Raw genomic sequence first — 11,452 nt, forward strand, 5'->3', positions numbered from 1 at the left:
TTGGATAAAAGCATCTGCTATAAATGCTTAAATGTACAAATGTAAATATAAAAATCCTAACATCAACATAAAAAAGACATCCATTCTTGAGTTTGAGAAATCAAGTTCCCCCCATTTAAACCTGCATAGTTTGTAGCTTTTAATTACCTTACAAATCCAAAATGATTCCCCCTGTAAAGAGCTTTTATTTCGGTCCATCACCTTTTATTGAGGCTTTCATGCTGGAATTTTCTCAGTAATGTTTGACTTCCCTCCACGTTGCAGCTTAAACAAACAGAATCACATAGGTCAGTCACCACCCATCCTCCCCTTCTCTTTTATCAGTTTACCAGGTTCTCTTACACATCCACTTACCTGCGTGTCACCACTGTGCATCACAGTTTGCATCTTGAATGTAAATATTCTACTTTCAGCCTCCATGGATATTGACCCTCAAACTCACTTGCTCTACTTGGGAAACTTCACATATTTTTCCTTCTTCTCCGAGTTGCATTGCTGGAACCATGCGGCGACTGTTGTCGAGACCTTGGCTATCTCCGCCGTCTTCCTGGTGTCCGTGGTGACAAATGCTGGAGCCGTCGCCTTGGTAACCTGGGAGCGCAGACAGCCGGCCAACAAGACCATCCTCATCCTCAACTTGTTTGTGGCCGACCTGCTGTTTGTCAGCATGGTTCCTCTGATTGTTGCAGTGCGCTGGACCGGGTCCTGGACCCTGGGGTTTGCAGCCTGTCACACTGTGCTGTATGTCATCTGTATGAGTGGCTGTGCCACCGTCACCACCCTGGCCTCCATCAGTGTGGAGAGGCTCCAGGCCATCCTCCGGCTGCAGACGACCCCCACTCTGAACCCCAAAATGGTGGCCGTCACCCTCATCTTCATCTGGGCCTTCTCAGCGCTCACTGCTTTACCCACCAGTTTGTTCTTCACTGTGATGGACGTGGATTTCACAGAGCAGGTACCCGAGAATCTGTTGATTAAAAAAAAAAAGAAGTGTTTTTTCATTGTTCCTGCTATGATTGCTTGTGTATATTTTTGCTTGCAGGAACATGTACACATCTGTACTCTGAAGTGGCCTGACACAACTGGAGAGATAGTATGGAACGTGGCCTTCACTGCCCTGTGCTTCCTTCTCCCAGGACTCATTATAGTGGTCAGTTACAGCAAAATATTACAGGTGGGTTTATCATACTCTCTTTTCCTGGTTTAAAGGGACTTTAATAAAGGGACTTCAGGGTCCATCTACGAACTACGGTAGCCTGTTTCTCTCTCTCTCTCCGTCATCGACGTGAGATTCCATGCAGAACAATGAGTGAGTAACATTAAGCGAGAAAGAGCAAATGACGTGATGCAAATTCCAAAGTTCTCCGTCTCACAAACGAGAATTACAAAGACGGACTTTGTCCAAGACCCCAAGGACATTCACTTGTCCAGATTCAGAGCGTGTTTTGCAAATCAATAAAAGTGGATGCCATGGGCGGTCGCCCTCCAATCTTAAGCTGCGGATATTTGGGGGTAATATATAAATTTGAGTGAATTGGTCCTGGAAAATTCTTGAATTTGATGTTAATCAAGGTGTCAGAACCCTGTCATATACTACAGTATAATTACAGCAAATGTTTATTCATTCAATTAAAATATCTATTCAAAATGAGATACTGTGATTTGTAGCCAAGTATTTCTCTAACAGTTGCAAGTGCATTTTATTGATGAATTGTTTTCAGCCATTAATTATTTACACATTCTTTGCTCTGAAAAGGAAAGGAAAAAAAGATGATATATGTCACAGAGGGAGAAGCTAGTAACACTTAGTAATACTGGCTACTCAGAAATGTTGTTTTTTTGGCCAATTTTAATTGTTGGTTTAGGGAGGAGACATTTTCAGTCAGATATTTGCATTTCTTTCCTTCCTATGATGTTGTACATGCTGTATACGTTGTTGCTGTAATGTCTTGATGAAGTCTTCATTTACAGTAACAAAGCACTTTACCCTTGGAATTGTAAAGTAGTTTGAAGAAACCAGCATTAACCATTCAGTCAACAATTCATCCACTCATCTCCATATTGACTTTTCTTTTGGTCTCATCTGTCAGACGAGCGTGTGCTCTGTCAGGTCGTGAAGCTGAAAAACGCTGCCTGCTGTCAATATTTCACTGGACAACCAATGACACTCACAATATCATTAGCATGATACAGACAAACCAAAGTGGCCACACATTGATTTTCAGATACGAGAGGATTTTATAGACGTTTGAGAGACCCTGGAGGTAAACATACTTTACATGAAGCCATGTAGATGTAGATCAATTAAGTGATTTAAGTGTTATTTGCCCATGTCATAACTGCCAGCATGACATGATTTTATATATTATTTGTGTTACAGATTGCTAAAAAATCAAAGCGAAGGCTCCAACGTCAAGACAGTCAGCCGCCACTCAGCGGGCCTCCCGAGTACCACATCTCCCGCCAGGACCTGAAGCTCTTCCGCACTCTTCTGCTCCTCGTGCTCTCTTTTTTACTCATGTGGAGTCCGATTTTCATCATCACCTTCCTCATCATGGCCAGAAACCTCTCCAGCAGCCACCTCCACATCTCCTCTACGATGTTCTTCTGGGTGACGGCGTTCACGCTGACGAACTCGGCTCTCAACCCCGTCCTCTACTCACTCTGCCTGTTCAGGAACGGCGGCCGCAAGCTCTGCTGCGGTTCTGCCGTGGCACCGCTGCGAGGGGAAACGTGCAGCGGCGGTCAAAGGCAAACGCCGCATCAGTGATTAGTATGGGTTGTTTCAGTGAACCCTGTGGTCAAAGTGCACAGATTGGACCACTTTCATGCTTTCTTCAAACTTGGTTCAGTGCGGTAAAAGAGAAAGAACAGTTTTAGTGTTGGTTTAGTTAGATTATGATCCACTCCTTAGCTCATGATAACGTACTCGGAACAACTGACTAACATGAATAAGATTTGTCAAACATGGAGCAGCTAATTCCAAACACACATTACTTTGTTGCATCATTGCCTTTTTTGACATTTGGAAGAAGACAACAGTTTGTGTTGCCAGCAGAAGTAATTAAACTGTGAGCAGCAGTGAACGATCTCACATAATCCTGTCAGTGGTTCAGTCAGTTCTGGAGGAGGTCCATATCCGAATATATACGACATCAAACCACATTGCTGGCTAGAAGTGCTCGTTCTGAACTGACACCGGCGGGGATGTTGTTCTGTCAACTTGACAAGTCAGTGCATCATTATTTTACTGATGCCGAACACTGTTTTTAAGTGTGTTAATCTATAGACGCTGAAATATTTATGAATGATCTCCTCGGGACACAAAGCTTCTTAGGTTCTATAGAAGACTGTACTACTGCAATTTTGGCCACTTTTTTTTACAGAATTTTGCCAAAAAAGTGTGACACAAAGTGTATTTCAGAATCAGGAAATCAGTCTCCTTCTCCCTGCAGATCATACTGTAGTCACAGTAACTTATCTATCGTTACCTGTGATGGGATCTGTGCCACTAAAATGACAAGCGGCTGGATTTGCAAGTTAAGAAAGCTCTGGGGCATTATGACTTTTGCGTCACAGTCATTAGTGTCCCCTAGGATCCCCTTACCCATTAAGCCACTCACTGCCTTCTGTTATTGAGGAGAGGGTTGCAGCCGCAGCTTTGGTCCTGATCGATTGGAGGAGACTAGGAAATGTCTCAGTAGGTTCTGTTCTGCCACATCATCTGGAGGCCACTTTGACCGCTCTTCCTCCTCCTCCTCCATCCGGCTCTACAGAAAAGGATCTTTCCTCTAAACTTTGGACACAATGGCGGACAAAGGCACTGTCGAGAAGTTCCTTGACAACAATCCACAGTTCGCCAAGGAGTACTACGACAAGAAAGTGCAGGCAGACGTGATCACCGCTGCGTTCAACAAACAGGTGCAGGTCAAAGATCCAGCCTCCTTCAAGGACGTCACCACCATCCAGGAGGCCGAGTTCATGTTCGAGCTCATAAAGGAGATGCAGTGCAACGTCCCCATGGAGAAAACTCTGCATAAAGTTCTCCAGAGGATTGCTCTGCTCGTCCAGGCCGACCGCTGCAGCTATTACGGCCACCGGTCCCGTAACGGAACGCCCGAGCTGTCCACGGTCCTCTTTGACGTGACACACAGTTCTCCTTTTGAGAAAAATTTGGTCAACCCCAACGTAGAGATCGTTTTCCCCACTGACATGGGTATTGTGGGCTGGACGGCTCACACCAAGAAGCCCCAGAATGTTGCTGATGTGAAGAAGGTGAGCGATTAAAACACACTAGGTTGTATTCCTGATCTTGCATTTTGTAACTCTGTCTAGTTTAACTCCAACAGCACTATGTTTATTAAAGAAACATGCATTTTAGATATAAATGGCTCCTTATTACTGCATTATAAGATAAGTATAACCACAAATTGAATGATAACAAGTCTGGAAAGTGTAGTTTTGACTGTTCAACAATTCTGCTGTGGTGTGTCTCAAACATAACGATCACTTTTGTTCTTCAGGACTCTCACTTCAGTGACTTTGTGGATAAACAGACCAAATACACCACAAAATGCATGATGACTGCTCCCATCATGAATGACAAGGAACCTCTGGGTGTCATCATGGTTCTCAACAAACAAGGTGCAGCCGAGTTCTCCAAGAGTGATCAGGAGGTGAGCGGGCAGACAACGTGGTATTTACATTACGATGATCTTCACCAAAATACAACATCATTGCACAGATTTTACTCGGGTTTTATCATTTAGTCCATTGTAGACAGATCAGAGAGAGTCATATCCTATAAAATGGCCTTTTTTTTTTTTTTTTTTTAGCTCACCAGCTTCTTGTCACTGACCTGTCTGTATATTTAGAGGCTTGACCTTGCGTCGCCGTTATGACAGATGAACATATAATCCTATTAGGGAGGTTCAAGCTCAGACATTCCAAAAACTATAATGACTAAAATGACTTTGAATTGGCAGTTGGCATTTTAAACATAATACACACAAATCTTAACTAAAAGTTGGAAAAATTGTGTGATTCTTTACAGCTCTTCCACACGTTTGTGAACTTTGCCTCTGTGGTTATACGTCAAGCGCACACTGCTTACATGTGGGACGTAGAGTCCAGGAGAAGCCAGGTAAACGACTCTGGTTTCTAACACTAAAAACACTCTTCTGAGATGTGTATTTTTTAATTTTACTAAGTAGACCGTATTGTCCTTGCCATACCTGTAGGTGTTACTGTGGTCAGCCAGCAAAGTGTTTGAGGAGCTGACGGACATCGAGAGGCAGTTTCACAAAGCGCTGTACACGGTGAGGACGTACATCAAGTGCGAGAGGTACTCGGTGGGACTCCTCGACATGACCAAAGAGAAGGTGAGTCGCAGAAAGCCTGCAGCTCACCATAGCTCAGTATTTATGTTTTTGACCTTTTTTTTTGGCGTCTCAAGGAATTTTTCGACGAGTGGCCGATCAAACTCGGAGAACAGGAGCCGTACAAGGGCCCAAAGACCCCTGATGGCAGGGTGAGTCCAACACTGGGTGTTGATGTTGGGACATTATTCTTATCCTTGTGCGAATGTTGTTGAAATATTTTGTTTAAAACCTTCAGGAAATCAGCTTCTACAAGATCATCGACTACTTGCTGGAAGACAAAGAGGAGATTAAAGTCATTCCGTAAGTGTATCAGATCATAATGTTAGATTATATTCATATCAGAGTTACTGACTCCTTTTTTAAACACTTAAACAGAGGACCTCCAGCAGACCACTGGGCTCTGGTCAGTGGACTCCCAGCATATGTGGCTGAGAACGGATTTGTGAGTTCCATTATACATTATATCACTTTGCGCACACACACACACACACACACGCCCCCCATCCACAATCTAGCTCCAAACACACACACATTATCACTTTATTATGTTTGTTTTACAAACTCTTTCAGATCTGCAACATGATGAACGCTGGAGCAGACGATTACTTTACGTTCCAGGTGAGACACGGATCGCTTCGAGTCAATTAACTCTGTTTTGCAGAGCACGGTTCGCTTGAATTGACGACGACTGCAATTTTATTTTTTTATTTTTTTTTGACAGAAAACGGCCGTGGACGAGAGCGGGTGGACGATTAAGAATGTCCTCTCCCTGCCCATCGTCAACAAAAAGGAAGAAATTGTTGGCGTGGCGACGTTTTTCAACAGGAGAGACGAAAAGCCGTTTGATGAGAACGACGAACAAGTTACAGAAGTACGGCAAAAAAAAAAGCAAGGCTGTAAAGCAAGGCCCTCGCTTAAAGTAAAATTTAAGGCAACAAAACCAACTATTTTGAATTTCAAGTGATAATAAATTTTTAAGAATACACATTATTATGGATACTACATTGAATGTCTGCTAACAGCCTCTCCTAAATGTTACACCCTGGACCTAGTGATATAATGTTTAGAATTAAGCTATGAAGCTTACTCTATCTCATGCAGAAGAACCAGGTAATGAAATAATACAATGATTGGTTTCGTCACTAAGGCTCTGACCCAGTTCCTTGGCTGGTCCACTCTGAACAGCGACACATACGACAAACTGAACAGGGCAGAGTGGAGGAAAGACATTGCCCAGGAAATGCTCATGTACCAGACCAAAGCTACGCCGGGCGACGTGCAGAGCATCCTGGTGAGCTGCTCCCAACGATTCATCGATATTCATTGATATTTTAACCAGCCTGGAAATAGTAAATGACGCCTTCTTTGCTCCACGGCAGAACACTCAAGAGAAGTTTGGCTCCTCACCAGAAGACTGTGACCAGAAAGAGATGTACAAACTTCTGGTATGTGTTGATAGTTTGTAGTTTGTTGACTTCAGTCGCACAGACTGTTTACACCGTGCGTCTTCTTCCATGCAGAGATCCAACATCCCAGAGGCCAAGAATGTGGAGCTGCTCGAGTTCCGCTTCAGTGACTTCCCCTTGTCGGAGTTAGAGCTCATCAAGTGCGGCGTCCGCTGCTTCTTCGAGTTAGGCGTGGTGGAGAAGTTCAAAGTCCCGGCCGAGGTACAGTTTACGATCATGTTCCTCCACACAGTTGTGCGTTTTGAGTTGAAAGAATACAGAGACGTGACTGAGAGTTAAAGCCTTTTTTATCTGCATGTGTTTCTTGCAAAGAATCATCTTCATCTGTCTTGATGTCTTTTATCACCCAGATCCTGACACGGTGGATGTACACCGTTCGCAGGGGATACCGTGACATCACGTACCACAACTGGAGACACGGCTTCAACGTCGGGCAGACGATGTTCACTCTGCTGCTCGTGAGTCTCACGTCTACGTACACTCATGTAACGTAAAATAAAGTGGCAGCAGAGAGGTCTTCTACTTCTGTAGACCATGTTTCAAGATGGTCCTCTGCACAGCTTGGTTGTAAAGAGTGCAAATTTAAGTTTCTTGATAGAGTTATTGTTGCCGCTCAATCGTTTGAACCATTCAGGCCATTATCCCCTGAACTCTGACATTGACATTGATCTGATGCTTGGTTTCAACCTCAAAAGGTCATCTTGTCCAAATCTACATGTCAATAGCACTTGCACAGTTGAAGCTAATGAAATGACCGGTGTCTAGTTCAACTTTTACTGTTATTTAAGGTTTTTCCTGAGATTTGTTTTTTTGCTGCTTTTAACAGACAGGAAAACTGAAAAAGTACTACTCTGATCTCGAGGCCTTCGCCATGGTCGCTGCTGGATTCTGCCACGACATTGACCACAGAGGAACCAACAATCTGTACCAGACAAAGTAAGATTTTACTTCTGTTGATTTTTGTAAGACTGATACTGTGGAAGAAAAAAAACAAAATAAGTGTTGTTTTTCTCTGGTGGATCTATGTAGGAGTTTATCTCCACTGGCTAAACTGCACAGCACCTCAATTATGGAGCGTCACCATCTCGAGTACAGCAAGAGTCTGATGGAAGATGAGGTGGGTCCTCATATGTTCACATTTAAAGTGTGTTTAAAGAAAGAAAAGTCTGGGGTTGTCTAACTTGATTTGTCTCCTTTGCTCTGTTTACAGGACCTGAATATCTTCCAGAACCTTCAGAAGCGCCAGTTTGAAACTGTGCAGCATCTGTTTGAAGTTTGCATCATGGCCACGGATCTCGCACTCTATTTTAAGTAAGAAGAAAAAGTCCAGAACAAGCGTAGCCGTGTGTCCCGTAAGTGAATAATTCTGACCCGGTTCTTCCTAGGAAGAGAACAATGTTTCAGAAGATTGTGGAAGCCATGGAGGGGATTCCGGAGGAGAAAGAGAAGATCAACTACGTCTCTAACAATCCAACAAGGAAGGAGGTCATCATGTAAATAACGTCATCTATCGTCTATTATGTTGCCATGTCACCATTTCTAGACATTTAATGTTGTATTGTGCGCAGGGCGATGATGATGACAGCTTGTGACCTGTCCGCCATTACAAAGCCGTGGGAGGTTCAGAGCAAGGTGTGTTCCCTCACTACAGACCTGTTACAAAGACCGACGTATGTGTGGTCTCATCTTTTTTCTTTTTTCTTGTTGAACTCATCTAGGTCGCTCTGATGGTGGCTGCAGAATTTTGGGAGCAGGGAGATCTTGAGAGGACTGTTCTTGATCAGCAGCCTATTGTGAGTTTGTTTTTGATCCACTCTCTTTGGAATAATTTATATGTTGTGATAAAGTCAAAATAATCATGTTCCCTTCCTTAATTTATTAGCCCATGATGGACAGAAACCACGCCGCTGAGCTTCCGAAGATGCAGTGTGGTTTCATCGACTTCGTCTGTTCCTTTGTGTACAAGGTGCCGACATTTACGACAATATAAAAACAGATGTGTGTCCATATTCCTGAAGTCTCACACAGCCTCCTCGTCTCACTTTGCCTGTGATGCGTTCGCAGGAGTTTGCCCGCTTCCACTCAGAGATACAGCCGATGTTTAACGGGCTGAACACCAACAGGGGAGAGTGGAGGGCTCTCGCAGACGTCCATGAAGCCAAGATGAAGGCCATAGAGGACGAGAAGAAACAGCTGGAAGGTGGAAATGAAGGTGAGCTTTTTTACTTCAGTTTGCATCTCCATCTCTGTCTCACTTTTTCCTCATCGTCTTCCTTGTGTGTTCCTTTTACAGTGGACGGCGGGAAATCAAAGACGTGTGTTGTCTGCTAGAAACTCTGAGGCCGATGGAAGTATTATTGTCAGCATGTGTATTTGTACAGTGTGTAAGTTCACAGATGAGACACTGGAAAAAGAAAATGGATGAAGATTTCAATTGGTAACACTCAATTTACCAATCCTACTTTAGTTTACTTCATTAGAAGATGGGTTTTTTTCCAGTGTACTGTGCAAAAAAACTCCGAAATCATTATTTTTATATTCTGGAATGTATAGTTTGTATATGACAAGAGTAACACAAAGCTGAAGCGTGTCACTTTTTAAATATAAATGTTTCAAACCACTGTCACAATGCATTTCTCAGTACTTTAGACTGTGTGTTCCTGCACACAGGAAGTGATTTGTTCTACATCAGCAACGAATGCACAACAGCTGCTCTCGGGTTACAAAAAGTAAATTCTGCCGCTCAAAAAACTAGGTCGTTCATGAAATTTGTGCTTCTTGGCCCCGCTCACCCCTGTGGTGCTGGTGTATACACACAAATGCTCCCTCAGTCAGATAAAGATGAGGCTAAACAGAGGGCAGAACAACAACATGATTACACACTGCAGCTTTAAGATATTCTTGTATATACCATGTACACATAAGTATCCCCATTTATACATAATATACTGTGATATGTAAATAGGCAATTACATAAATGTACTTTTTGTAGTGGGGAAAAAAAAGCTTAATTACTGTACATTTCCTAGTTTTGATTTGCAAGTAGCGCTTGCAACAGTTCAAGCATACGTCGCCATGTCAATGGGTGGGAGACATAAGAAGATTTGAGTGAATTGGATTGAGTTATAAGCCACGGAGCTTTCCTTTTTAAGACCCCTGCTTACATAAAGTAAACATACTGCGTATAAGTCAGCGTGTCCACCAGTCTGGTCTCTGACAGGACCAGTGGAAACAAGTCACCACATAAGATGCAATATGGTTTGGTTTTGTTTTGTTTTGTTTGACTGTGAAACGACATATTTACGTGATTCCGTGGTAATTTCTTTGAAATACGACACTTTATTTTTACAACATCCTGTCGCACAGATAACTGTAAACAGAGCTTGCGGTGCAGAGCAGCTCGCAGCAGGGTTTTAACTTTTATTTTCTGTACTTTAATTATCAGCAAACGCGACCTTTACAAACAAACTGGACTCACGTGAGCATTGGTTTCAATACTTGACAATGAAGTGTCAGGCATGAAAGATGTCAATAAAGTTTATTTTCAAATCATGTCTTTCTTTGTGCATTTTTTTTTGCCACCACAGCTACAGTGTGAAGTGATTTAGGTTCAGCTCTCTCTGCTGCTTCATTTCCTCAGTGAAAACACTTCATTGACTCATGACCAGCACACATGTTACTGGTGTCAACAATGTTCCCCTTCAAGATCAGCTGAAGAGAGGTTTAGGGACGCAGCACTGACCACTACCGCTAACAAGCTTAAAGGAGCCATGTGTGAGTGTCAGAGTTTGACACAGATATTTAGAATATTTTGATCTATTTTAATCTCCTATTTAAAAGTTCCTGCTTTCCTGTAGGTTTTCACAGACTTTTCATCTGGGGACCCAACTTTAAAAACATGACAAGCTGTTGTGAGACAATTTAAGAGTTAATTTATGGATTGCTGACAATTTTTACTGTCATTACCAGGAGATACTGTACATGGTTGACAAATGAATCACAGTTTTCATTTAAATGCCACCTGAAGCCATGGCTCTCAAACTGTGGTATGTGTACCACCAGTGGTACGCAAGCTTCCTCTGGTGGTACCTGAAGTTATCTTGAATTTTTGTTTCTGAAAACACAACCACACAAACCTTCAGTAAAGGACTATTTATTCTGCAGCCCACTTTTTGACCTTTCACCTTTCAGAGATGATTGATCTCAGGTGGGATGGTGCATCATACTGAATATAAATATCACATCCATCCCTGCCTCCCTCTTGTAAATGACTATGCTGTAAGTCAGATATATAGTCTTTATATCAAAAATGTGTTTCCCCACTAGAATTTACAAGAATGATCATGAGTTCTCTTCAAAATCTGTGTCCAGTATTCACTTTTTTAATTGTTAAAGATATTAATATTCCACTTGAGCCTCAAAAAACACGACAAAACATCTGAGATCCCTTCTTGAACTCCAGGAAAATCAAACTGAACGGTCATTTTTACAAGACCTTGTGTCACTGCAGTGATGAGCAATAATCTCCGGCTCATACACGAGACTGACAGGTGGCGCGCACACTTAAGTTATTCATACAAGAACTAAAGAGCGTCATAAGGGCGT

The 11,452-nt window shown here is 42.7% G+C and overlaps 2 protein-coding genes across 2 annotated transcripts; both read left to right on the top strand.

Moving 5' to 3' along the window:
• Window positions 1–418: 418 nt before the first annotated feature.
• LOC310933869 (free fatty acid receptor 4-like) lies at window positions 419–2,770 on the top strand (the record flags this gene model as incomplete). The annotated part of the gene is made up of 3 exons (XM_083897440.1): window positions 419–955; window positions 1,043–1,174; window positions 2,381–2,770. The coding sequence occupies 3 exons, from the start codon at window positions 419–421 to the stop codon at window positions 2,768–2,770; spliced, it is 1,059 nt and encodes a 352-aa protein (XP_083753566.1).
• Window positions 2,771–3,807: 1,037 nt separating this feature from the next.
• On the top strand, window positions 3,808–9,178 carry LOC310933870 (cone cGMP-specific 3',5'-cyclic phosphodiesterase subunit alpha'-like; the record flags this gene model as incomplete). Its single annotated transcript, XM_083897441.1, has 22 exons — window positions 3,808–4,275; window positions 4,524–4,676; window positions 5,054–5,143; window positions 5,241–5,381; window positions 5,456–5,530; window positions 5,617–5,681; window positions 5,757–5,823; window positions 5,952–5,999; window positions 6,103–6,252; window positions 6,529–6,672; window positions 6,761–6,826; window positions 6,902–7,048; window positions 7,198–7,305; window positions 7,674–7,783; window positions 7,877–7,964; window positions 8,058–8,158; window positions 8,233–8,340; window positions 8,416–8,479; window positions 8,566–8,640; window positions 8,730–8,813; window positions 8,912–9,059; window positions 9,141–9,178. The coding sequence occupies 22 exons, from the start codon at window positions 3,808–3,810 to the stop codon at window positions 9,176–9,178; spliced, it is 2,538 nt and encodes an 845-aa protein (XP_083753567.1).
• Between the last annotated feature and the right edge of the window lie 2,274 nt (window positions 9,179–11,452).

Source organism: Microchirus variegatus (assembly GCF_963457635.1).
Source record: "Microchirus variegatus genome assembly, chromosome: 11".
NCBI classification, from domain to species: domain Eukaryota; kingdom Metazoa; phylum Chordata; class Actinopteri; order Pleuronectiformes; family Soleidae; genus Microchirus; species Microchirus variegatus.